General features: G+C 37.3%; 1 protein-coding gene across 2 annotated transcripts in view; it reads left to right on the top strand.

Moving 5' to 3' along the window:
- The window catches only part of LOC117408305 (VPS10 domain-containing receptor SorCS2-like), a 259,841-nt gene that overhangs the window by 105,622 nt on the left and 126,843 nt on the right, over nucleotides 1-27,376 (top strand). For both annotated transcript variants that reach the window (XM_034013192.3, XM_034013191.3), the window contains exon 3: nucleotides 22,961-23,060. In XM_034013192.3, coding sequence (XP_033869083.3) covers nucleotides 22,961-23,060 — 100 coding nt within the window. The remainder of the gene's footprint in view (nucleotides 1-22,960; nucleotides 23,061-27,376) is intronic.

Here is a 27,376-nt window from a genome sequence, read left to right as displayed (position 1 = left end):
TAAACACAGTCATGTGGCTTCATAGCCAAATCACAGATGGCTTCTAGAACAAAATATCTGCCTTTCCAGCTCCTTTATATAGCATGTGGCCAGGTCTAATTGATAATCAATAAATCAGTTAGTACCTGCTCACATTCCACACATGTTTTAGCAGGGAAAGGATTCTAAACCCAGCCCGTCTTATTTAGCAAACACTTTTTACCTAAACATTAAACAAACCAAGCTCTGCCACAACAACCTTGCAGTCTTTTTTCTTTTTCCTTGGTTGAGTTGTCCAGTGCAGGAGGATTTACATGTAACAAGGCCATACCTGTTTGTCTGATTTTTGCCAATACCTTCACACGGTGTACCCTAATACCTTTCACACAAATACACACAGAAAAATTCACTTAGTCCGAAGGAGCTAGTCACTATGTTTCAGGCTTTACAGTACAGTACAGTATACGTCTGGCATGTAATGTTGTTTTTTTCCAAAATAAGTCAACAAAAGTCTTACTCAATTGTTTAATACATGAAAATTGATTTGGGCAGACCTTAAACTCCATGCAAAAGTATCTTTAATCTTTTTATTCAAAGCAATTCATTTCACAGCATGCATGAAAGCCTACCTGCAGTGTCATCGCACAGCACTCAAAAAGGGTCCCTTTCATTTTCAACCTTTTGCATGAGGAAATTGAATAGGAAACAAAAATAATGGGACCCCTTTTGATTAGATTGGATTAAAGTACACGTTTAATAACACTTTGGAGGACAAAAATGAATATATCAGGCTTTATACTGGGCAGAATCAATGTCTTAATTACTTCAATAAGTATTTTAAACCTGGCAAAAAATACTGCATTACTAAACTTGTTACAATCAGAAATAAATACAGTGTTACTCTAACATCTTAGCTTTACAAACATATGTAAAGATCACTGTCAAACACAGTTTTAGCTGTGAATCTGGCTGCAAGCCAGTAATAATGATATATAGTACACATGTGTTATTGTGTACATCCCTGCCAAAGCTGTTTTTATATTCTTTTTTATATACAAATAGTGCTATGACAAGGACTCATTTGTCTTGTCTCATTATCACTGATTTGTTAGGACAAGAACAGTCTTCTTATTACTCTATTTTTTAAAACAAAAGGGCCAGATTTAGAAAGGTATTAATGCAATTAACAATGTCAGTTACTAGTTGTGGGAGATGGCACTTTAGCAAGTGGCGGACAACATACACAAACTAGACAGTCAAAAGTTGCAGTTCAAAACCAAGCGTTTATTAAGACTGTAACGGTCTTGTGACAGGGATATGGCAAAATAAACAAGGCTTTACATGGTTTGGCTCCACAGTATTTATCTGATCTCTTATCAGTCTACAACCCTTTGCTCAACTGATCTTGGATTGCTATGTGTTCCCTCTGTTCACATGTTCTATGGGCGACAGGGCTTTTTGTTGTTACACCCCGAAATTTTGGAACACCATTCCTAAAGAGATCAGGGATTCTGCCACTTAATGCTTTTAAATCTAGCTTAAAGACCTACTTTTATAGAAAGGCATTTTTATGACTGTTTGTATTTTCTGTTTTGTTTGTTTGTAAAGCGCTTTGAGAGGTTGCTTTTAAAGGCGCTATATAAAATAAAGTTTATTATTACTGATATCTCCAGTCTGTTGTTGAAATCAACTACTGCCACGTGCCCCTTGGACCCCTGGCCAACAAATCAAACAAATTGCTGCCTTGAACCTCAGAAACTGTCTGCTGCTGCCTTCTCCCACTTTACTACGCCTTGGTGTACTTCTGGATTGTAACCTCTCCTTTCTCTTATTATTATTTATTTCTTAGCAGACACCCTTATCCAGGGCGACTTACAATTGTTACAAGATATCACAATATTTTTTTACACATTATTTTTACATACAATTACCCATTTATATAGGGTTTTTACTGGAGCAATCTAGGTAAAGTACCTTGCTCAAGGGTACAGCAGCAGTCAAATCCTCCTTCTACCACCTCTAAACATCTCAAAGGTCCATCCCTACCTTTCCCTCCCAGATGCAGAGATACTCTGTCATGCATTCATCTCCTCTTGACTCGACTACTGCAACTCGCTCTATGGTGGTCTTCCGTCACGCACCATAAACAGACTGCAGCTGGTTCAGAATGCCGCTGCTAAGATCCTTACCAGATGTAAAAAACATGATCACATTACCCCCTGTCTTGCCCAGCTGCACTGGCTACCTGTTAAGTTCAGGATTATTTTCAAAATTCTCCTGCTTACCTAAAAGGACCTCCATCACACAGGTCCAGAGTATCTCTCCAACCTGCTAACCCACTATGTCCCTGCACGCAAGCTGAGGCCCTCTGACTCAGGCCTGCTGATTATACTCAAGCAAAAGCGCACCACACTCGGCGCGTCGGGCCCTCTTTTAGGCCCCGATTCTCTGGAACTCTCTCCCAACTTTAGTGCGTGCAGCTCCCACAATCGCTCGCTTCAAATCAACTCTCAAGACCCACTTTTTCTCTCTTGCTTTTAATGCTCTTTAAGCCTGGTATCTGTTATTAGCTGTTGTTTAAATTGCTATTTCAGGTTTTTTACTCCATCTTATTCGTATGATTCTGCTTGACACACGCATCCACAATGTTTAGAATTCACATCCTAACCTTGTATTGAATGTATTATGCCTATATTTAATGTATTTGCATTGTATTTCACTGTATTTAATGTATTATACACACTGTATTTAATGTATTATACATTGTTCCTCACTATCTTCTAAAGCGCTTTCTGATGGTGGACCACTATGAAAGGTACTATATAAAATAAAAATTGATTGATTGATTGATTGATTGATCTCTGTAACAGGGGAGATCTGGACTGACTGTCTGGCACATTTGTATTACTGCAGGTAGAGGGCAGCAGTCTCGTGGGATCCGCCTGTCGGTCATGGCGATGACACGGAGAGGTGGGGAAGAGGGTGTGTGTGCTTTCCCTCTCTCTGAGTGGCTGAGGGGCGGGCCTTGGGAGACTGCTCGGCCCATGAGAACTGGCTTGGTTATGCGCTCGGGTGGCCGTGTTGGGGGAAATACAGTGTTGCTGGCAGAAAAGGCCAGCGTGAATCAAGGAGCAGGCGAGCCCGGCTGAGGGGCAGCCGTTCATAAAACCCCCAAACTAATTTGCACAGAGCAATATAAATAGACACGTACCCGAGGGAACGTGTGTAGAAGTACGGGGAACCCTGGCCAACCCCGGCGTATAGGCATAGCCGAGTGTAGGACGGAGACCCGTGCTGACCAGCTTAGCGGCAGTGGGGGCACTGCATAAGCAGCACTTTTGTTTGTAGTTTTATTACTGTGTTTTATTTTCCCTTTTTCTTTCGCCTTCTGTTTTCATTATTATTTTTGAGCACTTGAAGGTGCACAGACTGGGATACCTGTGTTGGTAACCCCGTGGTCCTGGTTTACTGTCAGCAGTATCCAGACCACGGACAACAGCGCCGTCTGCGGGCTAAACTAAATAAAATAATAAATAAGGAAAATAAATAAATCTGGGCACCTGTGCGGTGGTTACAAATAAAACCTTCTGTCTCCTGTGTCAGTGAATACCCCCACCCTTCCACAATCCCCCTCACATTTTCAACGACGGGGAAATGCCCCCTTCATGTAAGAACATAAGAACATAAGAAAGTTTACAAACGAGAGGAGGCCATTCAGCCCATCTTGCTCATTTGGTTGTTAGTAGCTTATTGATCCCAGAATCTCATCAAGCAGCTTCTTGAAGGATCCCAGTGTGTCAGCTTCAACTACATTACTGGGGAGTTGGTTCCAGACCCTCACAATTCTCTGTGTAAAAAAGTGCCTCCTATTTTCTGTTCTGAATGCCCCTTTATCTAATCTCCATTTGTGACCCCTGGTCCTTGTTTCTTTTTTCAGGTCAAAAAAGTCCCCTGGGTCGACATTGTCTATACCTTTTAGGATTTTGAATGTTTGAATCAGATCACCGCGTAGTCTTCTTTGTTCAAGACTGAATAGATTAAATTCTTTTAGCCTGTCTGCATACGACATGCCTTTTAAACCCGGGATAATTCTGGTTGCTCTTCTTTGCACTCTTTCTAGGGCAGCAATATCCTTTTTGTATCGAGGTGACCAGAACTCAACATATTCTAGGTGAGGTCTTACTAATGCATTGTAAAGTTTTAACATTACTTCCCTTGATTTAAATTCAACACTTCTCACAATATATCCCAGCATCTTGTTGGCCTTTTTATAGCTTCCCCACATTGTATAGATGAAGACATTTCTGAGTCAACATAAACTCCTAGGTCTTTTTCATAGATTCCTTCTTCAATTTCACTATCTCCCATATGATATTTATAATGCACATTTTTTTTCCTGCATGCAATACTTACACTTTTCTCTATTAAATGTCATTTGCCATGTGTCTGCCCAGTTCTGGATGCTGTCTAGATCATTTTGAATGACCTTTGCTGCTGCAACAGTGTTTGCCACTCCTCCTATTTTTGTGTTGTCTGCAAATTTAACAAGTTTGCTTACTATACCAGAATCTAAATCATTAATGTAGATTAGGAATAGCAGAGGACCTAATACTGATCCCTGTGGTACACCACTGGTTACCTCGCTCCATTTTGAGGTTTCTCCTCTAATCAGTACTTTCTGTTTTCTACATGTTAACCACTCCCTAATCCATGTGCATGCATTTCCTTGAACCCCTACTGCGTTCAGTTTGAGAATTAATCTTTTATGCAGGACTTTGTCAAAAGCTTACTGAAAATCTTAATAAACCATGTCATATGCTTTGCAATTATCCATTGTCAATGTTGCATCCTCAAAAAAGTCAAGCAGGTTAGTTAGACACGATCTCCCTTTCCTAAAACCATGCTGACTGTCTCCCAGGATATTGTTACCATATAGGTAATATTCCATTTTAGATCTTATTATAGTTTCCATAAGTTTACATATTATAGAAGTCAGGCTTATTGGTCTGTAGTTACCTGGTTCGGTTTTGTCTCCCTTTTTGTGGATCGGTATTACGTTTGCAATTTTCCAGTCTGTCGGTACTATTTGTCAATAATGTATTTGTATTACAACGAATCAGTACATCAGTCTAGTGGTGCTGCTGCTGCTTGGTCCACAACTGCTAAGGAGTTACCCCTGCTTATTTCGCTGCTAACCTTCACTGAAGGTCGTTCCACTATCCACCACCTGTGGATGCGCTGGGTATCATTACAGCTATGGGAGATCCTTTGAATCCAGTGGGAAGACAGACGCACCAACATTAGTGTCCTCTCAAAAGCAAACACCACAAACATAGCTGCAATGATCATCCGATATCAACTTCGCTGGGCCGGCCACGTTGTCCAGATGTCCGATTCCAGACTCCCGAAACAAGTTTTATTCTCCCAACTCAGTCAAGGGGTACACTCAAGAGGATTATGTAACCAAAACGTTACGCCACTGATGTAAATTGTAATTGCTCAGGGTCACACAAACGGGAAAGAAAAGCACAACTGAATAATAATAATAATAATAATAATAATAATAATAATAATAATAATAATAATAATAATAATAATAATAATGGGTAAAAGTGGCCAGTGATCATTTTGACTGAAACTCCGGCGCAAACCAATCTTTCAGCCGGGGGCCTGCCTAGGCCCCCGAAGCTCTGGGGTTGTACATGCTCGCAGATGCATTCTGACCCAGCTTAATTTAATAAATAGAGAATAAAAACAACCTAAACTAACAACTACTTAGCCTATGTTTAATTAATAATCTCTGTAGTCTCCACAAACAGTCCAGCATCTTCTTTTGCAGTCACACTGCTGCCAACGTTAAAGATCTCCACACACCGGACGTGATGCGATTTGTCCTGCGATAAAATGGTACTTTCACTGCAACACTACCTTTCACACCAGTGGCGACAGGCACAAGCGATGTGATAGACGACTCTCCTTTGATTGTATCATCAGCTGGAAATAAGTATGATAGTCCTGTTATACAGCTAATAAAAATGTAGAACATATAATAGCTTTTCAGAATACTTATTTTAGGAAAGGTAAGTTAATCATGCACACCAGCTATATCCAGTTCCCTGGAAATGGACTGTCAGATGTTCTCCCTCATTGCCGTGTCAGGGGGGTGCAAGGGATGCAACTGCACCCGGGTGCAGCCTTGAGGCAATTTTTTTTTTTTTTTTCTGAGCCCACTTTAATGACTAAACGTAAAACATATATAGGCTCAGTCGAATCTACTGGGATTCGAAAAATAAGCCGTAGCAAGATAGTATTGGCAGACTATCAATCAAAACACAAATCCGCAAATCAGAGCCAACAGATTGTCTATCTGGAGGCGGGACACAGAGCGAGCGCTCTGGCAATAGGTTAGTGTTGTGAAGGTCATGTGATTGCTCTGCTGGCAGACGTAATCAATGGGCGGTAGAAATTCAGTGGATGTATTTTAAAAAAATGTCATGCTTTTGGAATATTCATTTTTTAAGTGTGTTCATAGAATGTTTCTTTCGCTTATGAGTTGTATTGAATGCATTTCTACTGTGGTCTTTTGATGCAGACATGTTTTTTGTATAGAAATGGTTTCATACTAACTTTTATACTTGATAACATTAATTTTGAAATCCAAATGATGCCTATGATGAATACTGTTTTGTGACTAATTTGAAGCTATCAATGTGTTTCAATAATAACTAAATGGAGTTATAAATCATTGATTAATCTTGTTACATAATTGATTTATTAAGATGTTTAGTAATACTGTTACTTGATTGTATATTTTAATTGTAATAACTTTTAGGCTATTTAAAGTCTTGTCTTGCCCTTTTAAGTACACCTCAACACAATCTGAACTTTTCTAACAAACACCCTTATAGTACTGGGATGCAACTCCCATCAAATTTTTTCAGTATTATTCAGAGTGGTGTATATGTTATTATAGACTGCTCAGGATCTTTCAGCCAATCAGAGTGCACATTTCACCTTCTGTAGTCTATGACAAGAGAGAAACCCTATTCGTGACATCACCTGTGCCACTTTCCGTTTTTAGCATGCGGTATTCTCCATATCAGCACTGTTGACGTCACTTGCTTTTCAAATTCATACCTGAGGCACCTCTCAGAATTCCATTCAACTAAAGGCCATTCAAAACAGCGACATCACAATCGGCTTTGTACCTCAGCCACTTAACGATATTCTCTTCATCAACCTTTTTCCACAATTCAATGAAATTAATAATCGACTAAATAAAATTGGGTAATGATTAGAAAACTAATATAGCTGGATTTGTAACTTGTGTAAATAATACAGCAATATATAATAAAGTTATAGGACTGTGAGTGTCTGTGTTTGAGTTATATCAGCACTCAGCTTTCAGCCTCGGTCCGTTCACTTCTACTCCTGCTGATATTATCCACATACACAGATGCTTGCCACCCTATAGCCCTATATTACAATATGTGTTGTGTATTGTGCTGTGTAAAAAAATCCCAATGCCTTATTTCATGTATTAGCCTGGATTTTAGGTCATGGTACATTCAATACAGTTTTCATTATATATACTGCATGTCTTTGCTGGGGTGTGAGTGAGCAATGATTTCAACTACAATCCATGCAGCTATTGTTGCCCTTAAGACCTTGCAGGAAAAAATTATGACAATCTTTTAAAAACTAATTTTAAAATATAGTATCAGTTTCGGACACATAATCTCCCCCACCCACACACACAATTTCGATGTACAATATAAAAAAGGATATTCCCTGAGCCGAGTTTAGAATTACCAGATACAATATGGGGACAATGCAGTGTCCCAGTTTCAATTATTACAAGGAAGTGTGCCAGAGAATGAACACAGGCAATTATATATACTGTAGGAACCTACTGCAGTACTGGCACACATTAACTCCTACTCTTTTAAACCGGCTAATGTTAATGAAGCGATTCCGAGCCTAATAAAGTTGTTAAAATGCCATCATACACGATTGTCACAGAAGTCTGTCAGCACTGCTGCTTAGCCTAAGGCTAGACTGAAAGATTTAGGTATGACATTATAACATGTTGTTTATTTATGTATAAAAGAAGCACTCCAAGAATTAAATTAATTTTATAATTCAGAGGATGTTTTTTATTTAGGCCAGAAGCCTCTGGAGGCTGTTGTTGATGCATGGTTAGAGTTAGAAATCATATCAATCAGGGGTTTTGGAAGTGGGGTCCACGGCATATGAGAATACATATCTGCCTTTCAAACAAGTCTCAAAATAAGCTGCAGATGTCCTTCATGGGTGCCAGACACGTGCAGAGGAATGAGTTTTGATTCCTTCCACAAAAAAACCCTACATGAGCACGTGGCATATTGAACCTACAAACACCAGGGATCTCTCTCGTATACAGAAGCAGGGCTTTTGTATTAGAAGACTTTCAAGGAAGTGAAAAGGAGCTGTTAAAGTTTAGTGTGTCACTGTGTATACAAATGAGGAAACTCATTTGTGATCATCCAAGGCAGCCTGTTGTAACTGCTACAGTACAACAATAACATCATCTAACCTGATTCACAATCAGCTAGCTGATGGTGTTTGGGGAGGAAACGTGTTTGTTGTGACACACAGCTTGTATTTATTTGGGCTCAGGTTTCATGAAGTACTGTAAATTAATTGCAGTGACATATTCATTCTTTTAAATAGTACCCTTTGACAGTGATTATTTCTGTTTGCATTTTTGTCTTTATGATTTTAATAAAAGACTCCCCCTATCCATGCTGAAGGTAGAAGGGATGCTGGTGCTAGCATTTTGATGTCAAAAAATACTACAAGCTAAAAATATACACAGGGCTTGTATTTAAAGAAAGTCGTTCTACAGTCTTAAGAGTAGAACTGTCACTGTACAACTTAAGACTCTCTGCACAACTCAACAGCAGCCAAGTCTGACTGTGGGTCATAATGGACTCAAGAGTAAAGATGAAATAAAAAACGGGATTCTGTGAGCATCACAGATGTATGTGTTTCTAAGTGGTAGCTTTGTTTTTTTTCAATCTTCATGTTATCCCCTCATTTTCAGTCTTGCCACTTTCCTTTCTTTGGAAGCTGTAAACCACCAATGTTTCATGTTCAGTGGACCCTCCTAAAAGCCAAATTTGACAGGTCAGAAATAACTTTGGAACTTTGGAACATCAGTGGCAGACGGAACCAGGTCACCTGACATGACAGAGACACCCAAGTAGGCACTGACTCTTCTCTTTTATTTCAGAAAATAGAGATCCTCACATACAACAATATAAACTATACCATTAGTACAAAAACAAAAACGAAACATTGGAGCAAAAACATAAAATGAGCCTGAATTCACATCTCAACTTCAATTTACATTGAAAAGTTAAAACTGAACCTCAATTAGGTTATGGATTAAGCTGAACAAACCTCCAGTGAGTGAGCGAGTGAAGAATTATACTACTGTTAATCTTATCCAATGTCATTGGTTGTGTATGCTGAAGAAACAAACGAATTGCTACCAAAATTGCACCAAAATGTTTTGTGGTTTTTGTGGTTGAGAAGATAAGTGTGTTGGTGGCATTCTAGCATCTATGGTGAGTCACAACCCTTGACGTTGTTACAATCTTGTTATGTGTTATAATTGTTGAGCTGGAGAAAATCCATGCCATGTTAGTTTATTTGCATACAAAGGCTTAAACCACCATGGGCACTTGCATTTGTAAATGGAACCATTAATCAAAAGCCTACCTGTGTATTAGCAGGGGAAAATTAATGCCAACAGTGAAAGGTGAATACAGTATTTATTAAAATACAAGCAATGTTGACTTGTATCTTGCGAAAAAGTTGGGTCCCCACAGTTTTATTTCCAACCACCAGAATCTTGATCCTTGCAGGAGATGATATGTTAAATAAATGAAATGCTCCATATTCCTATTGCTTGACCTACCACCCATTGTTTAATGCAGGTGGTGTGGCAATGTTAGCCAGCCCACTGAGTGCTGAGACCCAGCAAGCAGAGCAATGAAACCATGATTGATGTGTTAGAGGCTTACGAATAGCTGAAGCTAGCCAGAGGTCTCCTTTCCCTGTCAAGATAGTGAACATGGTATTTAAGGGGCAGGCGTTAAGCAAAGATAAGCCTTCTATAAACACAGATTAGTTGTACTATCATCAAGCCTTTTTATTTTTATTTTGCTTCATCACTGATGACCTAACACAGCACATTTCTACCGTTGAATATGGGACAAAATAGTACAGTTTATTATTTAAGACAGCCAAACACATCTAATTAAAAGGTTTGTAAACTAGATTAAATTATGCATTCCTTTATTCAGTTGCATTTCTTTATACAAAAAAAAAATATTGTTTGGATATTTACAATTGCTGCTAGCAATAGGCCACAGTTCCCTCTCTTATCTAGTAGCAGACAATTAACATTTATCAGTTTCCCGAGACCTCTATTTGGAATTCTGATGATGTTGCTTGTAACAAACATTTAATCATTAGTACATTAAGTTCAGTACAGACTCTTCACACAAGAAAGCAACTTGGTGAGTTGCATGCATGTATTGATGCAGCTGATTTAGTGGGTGGTGTTGGTTAGAAAACATTAAAACACAATTTGACAGATTCCTCTGTGATCCCAAACTCATCTGAAGGTCAGTGTTTTTCCGCATACGGTGTAAACAACCCTATTGTATCATTGCTGCTTCTCTGAATATTAATTGGCTGAAAGTGATTTCACACATCCGTGAGCATGTACTGCGCACCTGTTTCCTGACACCCCTTAGTAGAATATTCTGCCTTGCTTGAAAAATGTCATACATATTTAATGGATACTAAGCTTGGGAGTAAGAACTACTAGAGAAAAAAAAAAAACATTTGAAAAAATCTATTAAAGCCAGTGCATGTCTACGCATACTGAAGTAAAAATGCTGTGTCTCATATCAGCCTTTGGTGTGAGACTTGATTAAAATGTGTCTATGAGATGGCGAGTGAGAGATTTACTTCTTGGATGGAGTGAACATGGATCAAGTCTTGATACAAAACCTTAGCTGTGAAGTTCAGAGCCACATAGTTAAGATGACCAATTTTTAAGTCCTTAAACTGGGACAGTGTGGAAATATTGTGAATAACTTCCAATTTAAAAGGTACGGGGAAGCTCTAGGGTTTTTATTTTCACTTTGCCAATGTTTGATCTAATAGCATATTGATTACTGCTGCAAATCTAGTCCCTTTTCTGCCTAAGAAACGGCATCTTCTCCCTTGGATTTCCACTTTCCATCTGGCTCTATCTCTATCTCTATCTCTATGATATCCTCCAGTATCCAATCTGCAAATCAGGCCCTTCCTGTATGAAAACATTGCATATCTCAATATTTCTGTTTATTAAATGTTAACGTCATAGAATCTATTTTTTTTCCCAAAATATTTAATTCCTTACCATTTAATATGACATGGTATTTGTTCTGTATATTTTTTTTCTATTGCAGTGTCTGCTTGGATCATTAGTGTGCCGTGATTAATAGATACTAGGAAAATAATTTTCAGCCACTTTCTACTATTAAACTATTAAGATTAAAGTTGATGAAATGTGTTAAATATGCTATCTTTTGACTGCAATAAATGAAGCCCACTAATCCGCTTTTCTGAGATTTTGAGTGCATGCTGTAAGCTGACGGGCATCACTTGGAAAGGAACCTGTTAAAACGTGTTCATTGCATGATGAAATTTCCTGCCTACTCCATTTTCCGGTACCAATCAATGATCATGAGAAAGCGTTTTCTGACAATCTAAATTAGATAAATATGTATTTTACGAAGGCTCATTTCTTTGCTGATCTTGGCTGGAGTTAATTTTTTTGAGTCAACAGTATAGGCTGAGACATGAATCAAGGTGTAATATTTTCTAATCAAATGAAATGCTGTTACTTCTTTACTTACGAAAGGAATACTATTTAATCTTTCTTAATATAAGCATATGCATTAGCCTGTGTAAAATGCGCAGAGGAGTTTTCAGTTGTCAGGAGACACTTTCTCATCATCATTGATTGGTACTGAAAAAAACATTCAAAATCCTAAAAGGTATAGACAGTGTTGACCCAGGGGACTTCTTTGACCTGAAAAAAGAAACAAGGACCAGGGGTCACAAATGGAGAATAGATAAAGGGGCATTCAGAACAGAAAATAGAAGGCACTTTTTTACACAGAGAATTGTGAGGGTCGGGAACCAACTCCCCAGTAATGTTGTTGAAGCTGACACCCTGGGATCCTTCAAGAAGCTGCTTGATGAGATTCTGGGATCAATAAGCTACTAACAACCAAACGAGCAAGATGGGCTGAATGGCCTCCTCTCGTTTGTAAACTTTCTTATGTTCTTATGTTCTTATAGACAAGGCAGGGAATGCCATCATACAATTAACATGTTTTTTAACAGGTTCTTTTCTGTTTTAAGTGATACCTGTTGGCTTAAAACATTTTAAAAAGGAAATTTGGAATAAAACTATTTGGAGAAACTTAAAGGGATCGACCCTACCCCCAGCCCCAGCCCCAGCCCCAGCCCCAGCCCCCCAGTAATTCAAACCCTGTCATTTGCCTCTTTTGCTGAAGGAAAAACATATGTTTTTATTAATGTGTTGTTTTTCTTCTATTAAACTAATAGATGTGATAAAGTAAAATACATATAAAATACTTTATATAGCTATCATACTGTACATATGCAACAGGTAGCATTAATCTTAAATATGAGTACTCCATTGTCTCTACTTTTTTCTTAAACTTTGCAGGATAAAATATACAAAATATACTTCTTCTATAATACAGAAATACAATTATTTAGCAAATTTAGCACATAAATAAAAATAAGGGGTCACCAAATTAAAAAGAGATGTATCCTGCCTCTAAGGCAGCTTATTTAGATATTTTTTTAAAGAAGAAAGGTAAAATAAAACAAGGATGTGATTCGTTTTCTGTAATTGTTTTAAACTACAGTATTTGTATCTTAATATACAGCAACTATCAATGTAAATAATTAGATACATAAACTTAAATGAACACCTGGAGACCTGAAACTATTGTATTTCATTATTGCTAAAAACAACATAAAATGCATACTTAAAGAAATACAAAATGTTCTGAAACTTTTAAAATATTTTTACAACATGAATTTCACAAATGTGAAAATAACTACCGTAGTTCATAAATGATTTTGTATTATTCACTAACATACGTTTCTTAGGGTACCTGTGGTGAACTGAAAGTGAATATAGACATTTTAATAGAAAATATGTTTCCAATACTTTTGTAATATTTTACAGCCCCTCCTATTGTTGTGATGGGCTATTTTAATGCACAGTGTTCAAACCACGACAAGCTTTGCACAGTGATGCGACAATTGCGTACACAAAGCAATTGTTTGCACGCAGATATACAAATATCACCCACAATACTCTGTGGTTGGTTGCAAATATGAATGTTGACTGTTCAGAAATTCTCCAGATTTGCACGGCGCTGTACATTCGCCTTTTAATGCTACTGGTCGTTCAACCTTCCCTTTAGCCACAGCAAGTGTCATTGTACACTTAATAAGTTAGATATGGTAGTAACACAGCAAGCCTGCATGAAAATACAATATTCTGTTACTGGCATGACGATGCTCTGTGAAAAAAAAACGTGATGAAATGAGCGTCCTAAGAAAGGTTCTGGGGACACTGAGACCAGTGTTCCAAAAGTGGGACAGTCCCGTCCAAAACGGGACATCTGGTCACCTTACACATAGTCCACATTTGTATAGAAGTTTATATCTGAGGTTTTGGTTTGGTCTGCTCTTTGCTCTCTCCTGCACATAGTCCCATGAACATGTGGCTCTATTAAGTACACCCTCAGATATGCATCACAAAAATATGGTATAGGTGTAACTTCCACTTGTTAGCAGTTAGTCCTGTAAAACCATGTATTTTTTTCTATTTAAAACTTGGATGTTAGTTGACCCAGACTATTGCACTACTCATAAAGCCAGTACAGTAGGTCTTTCTTATTGTTGCTGGGGGATAATGCAGCTGCTGTTTCATGCAGTAGATTTTTCTTGAAGACACAAGTTTGATTCAGTATTATTAATTTTTTTTTTTTGTTCCATGGTGTGCTGGGATAAACAGAAGCTAAGTGTTCTTCTTTCTATATTGATTTTCTCTGTCAGAATTGAAAATAATGCTCAAGGGAATATCAATTCAGCCATGTTTCTGACATTCATATCTCACACACCTAGCTGTTTGGAACCATTGATCCATTTCCCTCTTTTGCACAATGAGTTTCATTTGGGAATGTCATTATAGCGCTGCATCAAATTTTACATCTTCTTTTATAATTATTATTATTATTATTTTTTACCTATAAGGTGACTACAGTATATTAGCGAGAGAGGACCCTGAATGGTCAGGATGTTTGAATATAATTGTTAGCATGGCCTAGTGAAACCATGAGAGAGTTAGAGTGGGTCATTCTGATGAATAGGGAAATAGAAAGACTAAGATTTTGCTGTTAACTTACAAGGCCCTGAATGGATTAGCACCTAGTTATTTGCAGGTGTTACTGACCCCGTATCTTCCAAACCGCACTCTGAGATCACAGGATGCGGGGCTGCTGGTTATTCCTAGGGTCAACAAAAACAACACGGGAGGTAGGGCTTTTTCTTGTAGAGCTCCTAAATTATGGAATGCTCAGCCTTCGTTTGTCAGGGAAGCTGGGACCGTTACAGTTTTCAAGTCAAGACTAAAAACGCACTTTTATAAAATGTCTTTCTTATCTTAGTGGGTTTTAATGTAATTAAAATCAAATGGATCTTTTTTTTTTCTTGTCATCAAGGGCTCTTGCAGTAGTTGAGTTAATCGTCCCTCCCCCCTGTCAATCACACTAAGATCAATAATCTTGCTTTGAGTTCTGGTTCAAATCAGCATGTAAATAGTACCTCCTGTGTCTCTAATAAAAAAATTACATTTTTCCTTACAGTGGTTTTCATGCTTTATATTAATTATATTATATTATATTAATTATTACATTGCTTTTGTCTGTATTTGAAAAGGCCTTGATCTTTTTTATTAATAAATTTCAGTCAGAAATAGTATTATTTTTTATAATAGTATTATTTTTTATTAATAAATATATAACAGTGAACCTGCTTCTTTAGCACGTGGTATTGCTATTTTTATAATCTGAGGCTGTATTGAGGTAGTCTGAATGCCCGTCCATCTCTACATATATCTACAGAACCACTTGTTCAGTTCTTCAGCACAAGTCTATTGTATCAAAACCTCAGGGTATATGGAGGGTGTTTATCCATCCAACCGCCTGTCTGCACTTCACACTAACATTGTATCTAATGCTTGTCCATTTATGATAAAACTTAAATGTTCAAACTTAAATATTTCAAAGTTGGGTCAGTCCATCAAATTAACTTGTCTTTCAAAAAAGATAGAAATAAAGCAAGTGCTATATATTTTTTATTGTAGCGTGATGTTCTTGGCAATCTACTAGTTTACTTTTAATGGACTAATGTACTACTGTGGGGTTAAATCTGTCCCTGCCAGTAATCACAGGTGTGGCCATTCAGGTAATTGATGCTAATTGGGGAGTGGCCACATGTATAAAAGGAGGAGTTTGGGCTGGGAGTTTTGTAACATTGTATTGAAGACTAATGGTCAGCCTGTAAGTGTTCTGTTCTTGTGTTTGAACTGTGTTTATTTTGTTAACATGCTTAAACTGCAGCTTTCTATCTTTGGGTCTCTCTCCTGCCGGTAACAGCTTGCCCTTTCACAGTACTCTACTAATAGGATTCAGAATTAAACAACTTGAGCTTTTGAACTGACTCAGCACTACCACCATGAAAATAGTTTAAAGTAGAAAGTGAGGTTAAAGATTTCTAACTTAATTTTCATTAAATTATTGGATTACTGTTTGCTGGTCTCAGACTGTTACCTCTAATAATTGATTATGCAGGCTTCGTTTAAAATGATTCTTCATCTACAGTACTACACAGGCTGCAACTGAATCCCTGGCTTTACTTTCCAAAGTGCTTGACTTTAAGAGAACACTGTAGTACCATCTCTGCAGACCAGGCTGGGAACAGGAGGGCTAGTGTAAAGTCACCCCTAAAACAATACAGAGGTTTAGCATGTACCCTCTTTTGTGGGCAAAAAACTAAAGTTTAAACAGGATCTGCCGAAAGCCAAAAAAATACTATTTGGATCTTGGTAAGTATAGTATTAAGCCCACAGTAATATCTCGGAATGGCAGAAGCAAAACTAATGAAAGCCTGAAATAAATAGGCGTCTGTCTTATCTGGCCTTCAGAAAAATCATTTAAATTGGAAATCTTCTTTCTTTAGTTGTTCAGATGCCTTTTAGATGCGTTTGGAAAATGTCAAAAAAACTGCTTTAAAATGCATATTTTAAGCAGTACAAAATAAGAAGATAAGAGGCTGTTAGCATCATCAAATATTTATCTTTGGTTTTATATTTATGCACGCAAATGAGTCCATCAAGAAGCACTTAGGCACATTGACATCTTGGAATTAGGATTCTTATTAAATGTTAACATGTATTTAGCAAACCAACAAACTGCTTTCACAGCGGTTCTGAATTTATATTTCCATAAAGCCTAAGTAGTAGATTAAAATAATTAAAACGAATTACCTACAATAGCACACATCTTTTCCACTGTTCAAATTGCCCACTTATAAATTATAAATGTACAATGTTTTTCCCATGGAAAATTGGGTAAATAACTTGGCTATGATAGAGTATACATACAGTATTTGTCTGAGAAATAATGCTGAACTGGTAGTTCTTTGCCAGCAGTCATCGTGGATTCTGATATTGTTAGATCTCAGAAGTGAAACAAGGCTAGACCTCCATGGAGAGTCAGATGAGGCAGGACATTACGTTGACATCTTTGTTGACATCTCAGGTGTGGGCTATCTGTGTGAAAACTAGACCCCTAGAACAGTAATGTTTTTTAGGGGTTACAATTTGTACCCTGGGAGCTTACAGGACCTTGGTTTTGTGTGTCCACCAGCAAACAGCTCTCAACTCATTTTTCTAGTGTTGTGCTTGTTGTGTTAAGCATCTTCAATGTATGTTTTTGTAAATATGTCGCCAAAAATAGTTCAAATAAAAACTAAAACTAAAAAATAGTGTATTATGTGTACAGTATGTCTGGAGCAAAATCAATGTGAATACTACTGCGTATATTTGAATATAAATAACTCTAATATTTGATGGGGTTTAAATGTATTACCGCTAAGTGCAGAAATGACCTTATGCCAATAGTAATGCTTTTCAGCATCTGGCTCCCAGTATTTAAGTGTGTAAACAAGTCTTATTAAGCAGCCTCTGTTGAATTTTTTTTAGTGAAAACATGATTGATCTTGTTTTAAAGTTCAGTGAAGAAGAAACTGTTAACAGGTACTGAAGAAGAAACCTAGTTGTGTTTTGTAAATATATTTTTAGTACATTTTTTTTTGTTTGTTTTTGGAAGTGTAACTGCCACTTAATACAAAATACCAGACCAGCTGTTTATATAGGTGATTATCCAGACCTGCTGTTTATATAGGTGATTATCCAGACCTGCTGTTTATATAGGTGATTATCCAGACCAGCTGTTTATATAGGTGATTATCCAGACCTGCTGTTTATATAGGTGATTATCCAGACCTGCTGTTTATATAGGTGATTATCCAGACCTGCTGTTTATATAGGTGATTATCCAGACCTGCTGTTTATATAGGTGATTATCCAGACCTGCTGTTTATATAGGTGATTATCCAGACCAGCTGTTCATATAGGTGATTATCCAGACCTGTTGTTTATATAGGTGATTATCCAGACCTGCTGTTTATATAGGTGATTATCCAGACCTGCTGTTTATATAGGTGATTATCCAGACCTGCTGTTTATATAGGTGATTATCCAGACCTGCTGTTTATATAGGTGATTATCCAGACCAGCTGTTTATATAGGTGATTATCCAGACCTGCTGTTTATATAGGTGATTACCCAGACCTGCTGTTTATATAGGTGATTATCCAGACCAGCTGTTTATATAGGTGATTACCCAGACCTGTTGTTTATATAGGTGATTATCCAGACCTGCTGTTTATATAGGTGACTATCCAGACCTGCTGTTTATATAGGTGATTATCCAGACCAGCTGTTTATATAGGTGACTATCCAGACCTGCTGTTTATATAGGTGATTATCCAGACCAGCTGTTTATATAGGTGATTACCCAGACCTGTTGTTTATATAGGTGATTATCCAGACCTGCTGTTTATATAGGTGATTATCCAGACCTGCTGTTTATATAGGTGATTATCCAGACCAGCTGTTTATATAGGTGATTATCCAGACCTGCTGTTTATATAGGTGATTACCCAGACCTGCTGTTTATATAGGTGATTATCCAGACCAGCTGTTTATATAGGTGATTACCCAGACCTGTTGTTTATATAGGTGATTATCCAGACCTGCTGTTTATATAGGTGATTATCCAGACCTGCTGTTTATATAGGTGATTACCCAGACCTGTTGTTTATATAGGTGATTACCCAGACCTGTTGTTTATATAGGTGATTACCCAGACCTGTTGTTTATATAGGTGATTACCCAGACCTGCTGTTTATATAGGTGATTATCCAGACCTGCTGTTTATATAGGTGATTATCCAGACCTGCTGTTTATATAGGTGATTATCCAGACCTGCTGTTTATATAGGTGATTATCCAGACCAGCTGTTTATATAGGTGATTATCCAGACCTGCTGTTTATATAGGTGATTACCCAGACCTGCTGTTTATATAGGTGATTATCCAGACCAGCTGTTTATATAGGTGATTATCCAGACCTGCTGTATATATAGGTGATTATCCAGACCTGCTGTTTATATAGGTGATTACCCAGACCTGCTGTTTATATAGGTGATTATAGTAAGTAAATGACGTGAATTTCCCAGGTAACGCCGAATTTTGGGCACCCAGTTATAATGTTTTAACACAGTGGTACTAGGTTAGCTGTGGCTATTTTGCAGTTGTCTGCTATTGTAGTCGTGCATGCAAAATAGTGCTGTACTTTTTTGTAAGTGGTTCTTCCAATTGAACACAGACCGAAGGTGGCGCAAGTACATGTACCTAACACCAAATGTCATGCTCTGACTATTAAAATATGATGTTGATGTTATATTACCAGACTAACATAAGATAGAATAATTTAACAATAATTAATACTATTTCTGACTGAATGCAATTACTCTAATAGATCACTGTGAGTGACTGCAACTTCATATTCATACAGGACATTTTAAAAGCATTTTATTAGATTTAAATTGATTCAGCTTGATGTGAATCCAGCTGGATACAAATGGAAGCAGTCCTGGTTACATTTACAGTACCACGGCATTTTGAATGATTGCTTAAATTTGATCAGGGGAAATGAAAGCATGGGATGTTTTTTTTAAATTGCCATTGACATCTTGTAAAAGTGATTTTGTTGTTTCAGTTCTGGTGATTTGTCAAAGGGGAGTAGCATGGACACAAAGTGTAAGGTTTTTTCAGGTGAGGGACTGGGTGGACTTCCATGTTCAGTTTTTTTTTCAAACAGTCTGGTTTTAGGTGTGTGTTAGAATTATATTTCTTTTCATCAAATATCTTTTGACAATCTTTTTTATGTTCAAAAGTTCAACCAAACATTTAACACAAAGTACCTAAAAAATATTTATTAAGATTATTTAATTATTAATTTTAATCTCACCTCCTGTTTCATGAACTGTTTTAATAAGTTTCTAGTGCATTCTTGAAAACCAGATTTTTCATGTAATTATTAAATATACTGTAATTGTAATTTTGCCAATACAAAAATATAATAATAATAATAATAATAATAATAATAATAATAATAATACAGTTCTGACAGCAAAAAGTCATCATTCACAGAAGTGAATTATGCTACAGTTGGTGTGTCAATAATAAAATAACTAGTTATTTAAATTATTTAGTTTACAACCATGTGGCAGTGTGTGGGATTGCACAAATTAGTTCACGTGCCGAGATTCAAGTGAATGATTAATCAGAAATTGAATCTCGGCACAGCTGTATATATATATAGAGGCACGAAGCACACACTCGGGGTTGTGTGTTCAGGGGGAGTGAACGGAAGAGCGTGAGGAGAAAATAATAATAATAATAATAATAATAATAATAATAATAATAATAATAATAATAATAGCAATTGCTACGTGGTGCTGGAGGATCAGCACAGTACCTATTTGTTTAGTGTTCATCCCCTGTTTGTTAGTGTCTGTTCATTTTGTTTGTCTATTTATTTTGGCCCAAAGTGCCGTGTTCTGTTTTATTCAACATTTTATTTTCTGTGTGTTAATAAAACACTGAACGGTTTCATTTCCTGGCCTGACGTCACCCCTACAACCAGCCTGTTCAGAACACCACAACACCTGTGTTTCACATTTTACACATTTCAATTTGTGTGTTATAAAAATGAAATATGGGCTGCAGTTTCAAGGAAGTTATTCCATTAAGGGGTTCTGCAAAACCACCATGATCTTTATGTGCATAGAAGCATACAAATGTATCATATTATGGCTAGCTGACGATCAGCTATTGAGTGCTGTGTCAAAAATAAAATATATGTCATGGTGTCACAAAGACGGCTGCAGTGGGTGACGTCAGACCAGAAACAGGAAGTAACACACACGGAGACTTGGGGTTTTGGTGAAGCATTTAATAATTAACAGACAGAACAGAAAATAAAAAGGTTGTAACACAAAACAGGACACGGCACTTTAGCCAAAATAAACAGACAAACAAAACGTACTAACACACAAAACAAGTGGACGAACGTTCAACAAGTACCGTGCAAGTACCATCAACAAGTACCATCTACCTTTCTGACTTATAAATCTTTTGTTCTCAGTTTCAGTGTAGAGTGGTTATGTTACTTGTCTCATATTCATTTCAGGTACTGTGACAGGGATGGCTTTGTGGTGACGTCAGACCAGGAAGAGATTCAGTACATTTACATGACAAAGCGTTTTCCGAAAACTAATGTTTTCAGAAAACTGAATCAGAAAACTGATTTTCTTAAAACGTCACTTTTCTGTGTTTACATGATTAACGACAGAAAGTCTAATTAGAATTCAACTGAATACATGGATTGAAGTTTTCGGAAAACGCAGGATATTTTTGCATGCAAAGTACTGTAGTACCCTAAATACGATTTGAACAGACCGGACATTTTCTCTGCGATAGAACGGAGACCAATCCAAGTGCTTTATCGACGTTTCAGGTCTTAAATTCAAAGGTTACTATCCTATACCTCTTTTCAGATTCCCCACAATGTGCAATCAGCCTTTCCAACGGTTCATTCTGTTCTATATTACCAGTTTCTTTTGCAGACATTATTTTAAATTATCACGTAATTTTAAAGCTGGAAAATATGTGCTGCTTCAGTATGGGCTATTAAAAAATACATACGGACAAATATTACTTGATTTATTATTATTATTGTTATTATTGTTATTATTATTATTTTTATTTATTTATTTATTTATTTATTTATTTATTTATTTCTTAGCAGATGCCCTTATCCAGGGTGACTTACAGTAGTAAACAAAAATACATTTTAAGAATCACAGTACAAGTATTAATACAATTAAGAGCAAGATAAAATACACTGACTTTGGTTCTAGCAAGTACAAGCATATGACAAAATACAATTCAATAACGGAGCAAATGGATGCATGCAGACTGAGTACATATTATTATTTTCTGTTTTCTAAAACTACGTGCAGGAATGAAGGTCAGAGTTTGCACATGTGCAGTACGCTATCGGAATAAAGTTTTCCGAAAAGTGTGTTTACATGATATACATTTGGTTCATTTTCGGAATTGAATCGGAAATTTCTAGGTGCTGTTTTCCGAAAACTGACCTAAGGAATATTCCGATACATTTTCCGAAAACTGTGTTTACATGACTTTTGCTATCGGAATTAGTTTTCGGAAAACTTATTTTCCGAAAAATATCGGAATTCTTATGCTCATGTAAACGCACTGATTGACAACAATAAAATGTTGAACAAAACAAAACACTTTACAATAACAAACGGCACAGTGGCCAAAACAAATACTTAAACAGAGACACAAAAAATATCATGCTGGTTTAAAGCCAGCACGAGTAGCAATTGTTTACTTTTTATAGATCTTGCTGTCTCTCGCACATTCTCCACTCTGAACACCCAACCATGATGAGTGGCTGATCCACTCTTTTATACAGCTGTGCCAGGGCTCCATTGCATGTTAATAATTCAGTTGAGCCCAGGCACATTCTGCACGTGAAGTGATTTGGCAGGGAAGGAAATTAACCCTTCCCTGCTGACCTAAAACAAAAGTGCCCAAATACATACATTTCATTAACAACAACACAACACAAAATAAACGAAATACACACAGGGGTGTGGTGTACCACACCACAGGTACCTAAAATACAGCTTCTACTGTGCCCATGTTTTAATCAGTAGTTTTCACTCTATATCAGGACCATATCATGTATTTCCTTTGCAGTTGTAATCATGGGTTCCACTATATTTATTTTGTTTTTACACCTCTTTAGACCATGATAATATTGTATGCAAATATTCTCCACTACTATATAGTTGAATCTGTAGGATCCACAACAACAATACTAATCATTTTGGATTTTCTGTGTACAGTATTTCCATTTCAGGTCTGATTCTATCCCCCTTTCTTAGTGTCCTTGTGTGCCACGTCCAAGGGCATGCTAATACAGATATTTTTCTTTATAACTTTGCTGGGATTATTTCAGCAGGTCTTCTAACTTCCAGTCAGACTGAAGCCTCTGTGACTTGTGGAAAGATCAATTGTAAATTTATCTTTGTCGTTGTAGGTCCACTGATTATGGAACAACCTACACCAAGCTGAATCTGCTGCCTGGCACAACTATAGTCGTCACCAACTTCTACATCTGTCCCACAAACAAGAAGAAGGTAGGGATGACCAAGGAACTGCTTTGTTCACCTGATGCAGTTGTTTAGCTACTCTAACCATTCACTTTTGTTGCACACATATGTCATAATGGTTTAGTAAGCATGCTTAATTACTTAAAAACAAATGTGTATTTTGTATGTCTTTTTGATATACTATACAAAATTCATTTAATATCCAGGACGAGATTGAAGGTTCCATCTTAACAAGATGTATGCAATGAAGTATTTAACATGTTGGTATTATTAAAATGGCCTGCAAAGAGGACATCTGATTCTTCATGAAAGTGAATGAATCGAGAGAAACATCTTTTCTTAAGTAGAACTTCATTAAGAAGAAAGCAGTATTATTTCAGTACCACAGATCGTATACAAGTGATGGTATTAAAGTGGGCAAAACTTAATCTGGAAGAGAGGAAACAAATAAGATTATGATTTCCATTACATTAGAGTAGATGTTAAAACTTCATGCTGATTTTAGACTCGGCTCTCGCCAAGATAAGCACCAACTAAGACGTAGCTTTACAGTAAACTAATGTGATCCATCAGAGTTTCCATCCATTTGTGTTTCCTTCCATATGATGATGTAGATATCCTTCTGTCTGGTGTTGATGGCTGAAGTGTAATGCTAGCTCCAGGGATCAGCTTATTTTGCCTCCCTGGCGCATCAGCACACACAACGGCTGCAATGCTGGCTCCAGGGATCAACCACAGTGCGGTCTCCCCAGCTCCTCAGCATGACAACTGTCTGGATTGAGCTGAGTAGGGTACATCTCTGGGGTCTTCAAGAAATGTACTATTTATCCATTACTAAATGAAAAAGAACAGGGATATCAATATTTTAGCAACTGGATATGTGTCTAAATGATTTCTGAATAAATAAATAAAAATAGCTATTAAAAATATCAAAATGAAGTCAGAGGAAATGTGCATTTGCATGCTAACGCTCATTCAGTAAAACAAAAACATTGCCGCCTGTTTGGATGGAACATGCTGTCCTGTGTCATATTTCTGTTTTCATTCTGCAGTGGTTTATTATTAACTGTTCAGTCATGCAAGGAGATTTCTGTAGCTAAGTTGATCAACCCTGTTCCTAACAGCTGCATACTGTAAATGAGTTTTAGTACTTACTGAATTGTGGTTAAATACATTCATTTATCTTATTCTGTTTTGTAAATATATGTAGTCACTACAATGCATTTCTTTGCAAGGCCTATGATTACTTTCAGTTTTCGCTTGTGTGGAGTATAATCTTCCACCAGACTAATCTGCTAATGGAGATGATCCTTCCATGCTACAATACTTTCTTTTCAGCTAAGACTGTGAAGTTGTAGTTTTGAAGAACATTTTTAAAGTGATGAATAATCACACTGGGTTATCAGTGTGTATGTGTGTCTGGGGAAGGGCAACAATTTTTACCAGCTCTGAAATGGGCTGCTACTCTAAGGGGGAATTGAAAGGACATGTAGGAATTCTACAGTACATTTTTGTGGAGCTCCAGTGAAGAGGAGTTCCATCTGTTTGAAACTTATTTTGAGCCCCCAGATGAGAACTGAAGTTTTGACTCACCAAAGTAAAGTGCAGATATGCTGACCCGGAATCAGGTCATGAGCTACTGCAAGTTCCAGCTGTGCCTTTCACACCTGGATAGGAATTCACTTGGGGCAATTTCTGAGAGGAATTGTCATCAGTAAAAAATGAACAAAGCTACTGTATTATTCCAATTTGTAGTAATTTCCTACTGGCCATTTTAGAGAAAGACACAAGTCCAACACAGGACTGTACATTTGTGGGTTATGCTACAAGCGTCTTGTAGGAATATACAGCTATATATGTCCCCTCAATGTTCTCGTCCTTGTAATGTACATTTTCTGGATGCAAACATTTTTTTTTTTTTGCTGTGCAGTTGCACATAGGTACCTATTTTTACCAGACATCTCAGCTGGAAATGCACTCATTCATTAACCCTACTGGACAACAATGCTCTCTTAATTTTTAATAATTTATATTACGCATACTGTATACTGTATAAGCAGTACATCTAGATGGTCTACATGTCTGAATACAATTTTATGACAATCGTTGCCTTTTAAAAAAAACGAGCTTTGTTTGGGTTGTAAATGTCATTCTATTGTTTTTATGTATTTATTTATTTTTAAAAACACTATATGCAATTATTGCTGGGATATCCAGAGATATGACATTTCCATTTGCGGGGTATGCTGTACTGTATTTAGCAGTATATTGTAAATAACAAGTTACAACACAAAGTGACGCATGAAGCTGCAAAGTTGCAGGGGCTTCGATCAAACATTTTTACAAAATCTATCAACAGCTTGTTGATGTAAGCAGTACAAACATTGTAAACCACTAAGATGTGTTTAGGTAGGCCTATATGTTTGAGTACCGTAAAGCATAAGAGAAAATGTTTCATCAAAAATTTTCAAGCATCACGTTGCTGTACGATAACAGTCCTATTTTTCTTTCACAAAAAAAACCGGTGCAAATTGCATTCTAGTGTCGATAAATCAGGCCCTTAGAGATTTTTGTATACATTGTATGAAGGCTGATGCACCGGGGAACACAAGCAGACCAAAACATTCATCCATACTTGATACAAGTATTACAACATGGCACAACAGTTCTGCAGAGCATGCGCTTCCAATTAAAAATAATAAGTCATTGAACTTTCCATATCAAGTCATGCGGAAAGAATGGCAAGCCTATTCATTTTAGAAATTTTTACATCCAGACAGTTGAGAAGAACATTATACGTAAGATAAATATTGTTTTGAAAAAAGCACAGCAGTTTTTTTTTTTTTTTTTTTAAGGATCTTGCCTGTTTTTTCCACTGACTGCTTACCTCTTACAGCCCTGTGAAAGCTTCTTAGAATTTTTTTATTAATCTTCACAAGAGAGAAACAGAGGGAGTGTTTGTAAGAGAATGTGACCATATTAAATGCCCAATTTGGAATGCCCAATTATTCAACCCAGCTCACCGCTGCAACCCCCGCACAAACTTGGTAGAGACGAAGACGAGGAGAAAGTTCAAGACCACAGTCACTCTACTCAGGCGTGGTCGTCCTACCAAAATCTCTCCAAGAACAAACTGGAAAAATCATCAAGGAAGTCACAAAGAACCCCAGAGTAACATCCAAGGATCTGCAGGCCACTCTCGCCTTGTCTAATGTGAGTGTTCATGACTCAAGTATCAGAAAAAGACTGAACAAGAATGGTGTTCATGGAAGCATAGCCATTCTCTGCTCTCTAAAAAGAACTTGCTGCCCATCTGAAGATCCCAAAGAGCACATAGATGATCCACAAGACTTCTAGAACAATGTTCTCTGGATAGACGAGTCAAAGGTAGAACTTTTTGGCCTCAATGAGAAATGTAATGTTTGGCGAAAACCAAACACTGTGTTCGAACAGAAGAACCTCATCCCAACCGTCAAGCATGGTGGTGGGTGTGTGATGGTTTGGGGCTGCTTTGCTGGCTCAGGACCTGGATGGCTTGCCATCATTGACACAACCATGAATTCTGCATTGTATCAGAAGATTCTAGAGGAGAATGTCAGGCCATCCGTCCGTGAGCTGAAGCTGAACTGAAAGTGGGTCATGCAACAAGACAATGATCCTAAATATACAAGCAGATCTTCAAAAGAATGGCTGCAGAAGAAGAAATTCCACGTTTTAGAATGGCCTAGTCAAAGTCCGGACCTAAACCCCATCGAAATGTTGTGGCAAGACCTGAAGTGAGCTGTCCATGCAAGGAAGCCCTCAAATGTCACCGAGTTGAAGCAGTTCTGTAAGGAGGAATGGGCCAAAATTCCTCAAATCCTATGTGAGAGACTGACGAACAGTTACAGGAAACGCTTAGTTGAAGTCATTGCTGCTCAAGGGAGTACCACCAGTTACTGAATCTAAAGGTTCACATACTTTTTCACACATGGATATTGAATGTTGAATCATTTGTGGATAAATAAATGTTGAAAAAGTATCATGTTTTTGTGTCATTTGTTTAATCAGGTTATGTTTATCTATTATATATAAGTGTGACAGGCTGGCTGCAGGGAGGAACTCAGACCAGAGAGAGAAACACACAGACAGACTGTGGTGATGAGTAATGCTGAGTGCAATGGTGGCACTCAGCGTTTATTAAACGAAATAAAAGGTTTAAACAGACAGAACAGAAAACAGGACACGGCACTTCACGCCAAAATAAAGAGACAAACAAAACGGACTATACAGTAAACAGGACAGACACACAAACAAACACGGTGAGTTTTAAATAAACAAGTATCGTGCTGGTCCTACCAGCA

This window comes from Acipenser ruthenus, chromosome 2 (genome assembly GCF_902713425.1).
Source record: "Acipenser ruthenus chromosome 2, fAciRut3.2 maternal haplotype, whole genome shotgun sequence".
Lineage (NCBI taxonomy): Eukaryota > Metazoa > Chordata > Actinopteri > Acipenseriformes > Acipenseridae > Acipenser > Acipenser ruthenus.
Note: the sequence above shows the minus strand (reverse complement) of the source record. Positions and strands in the feature narration are given on the sequence as shown.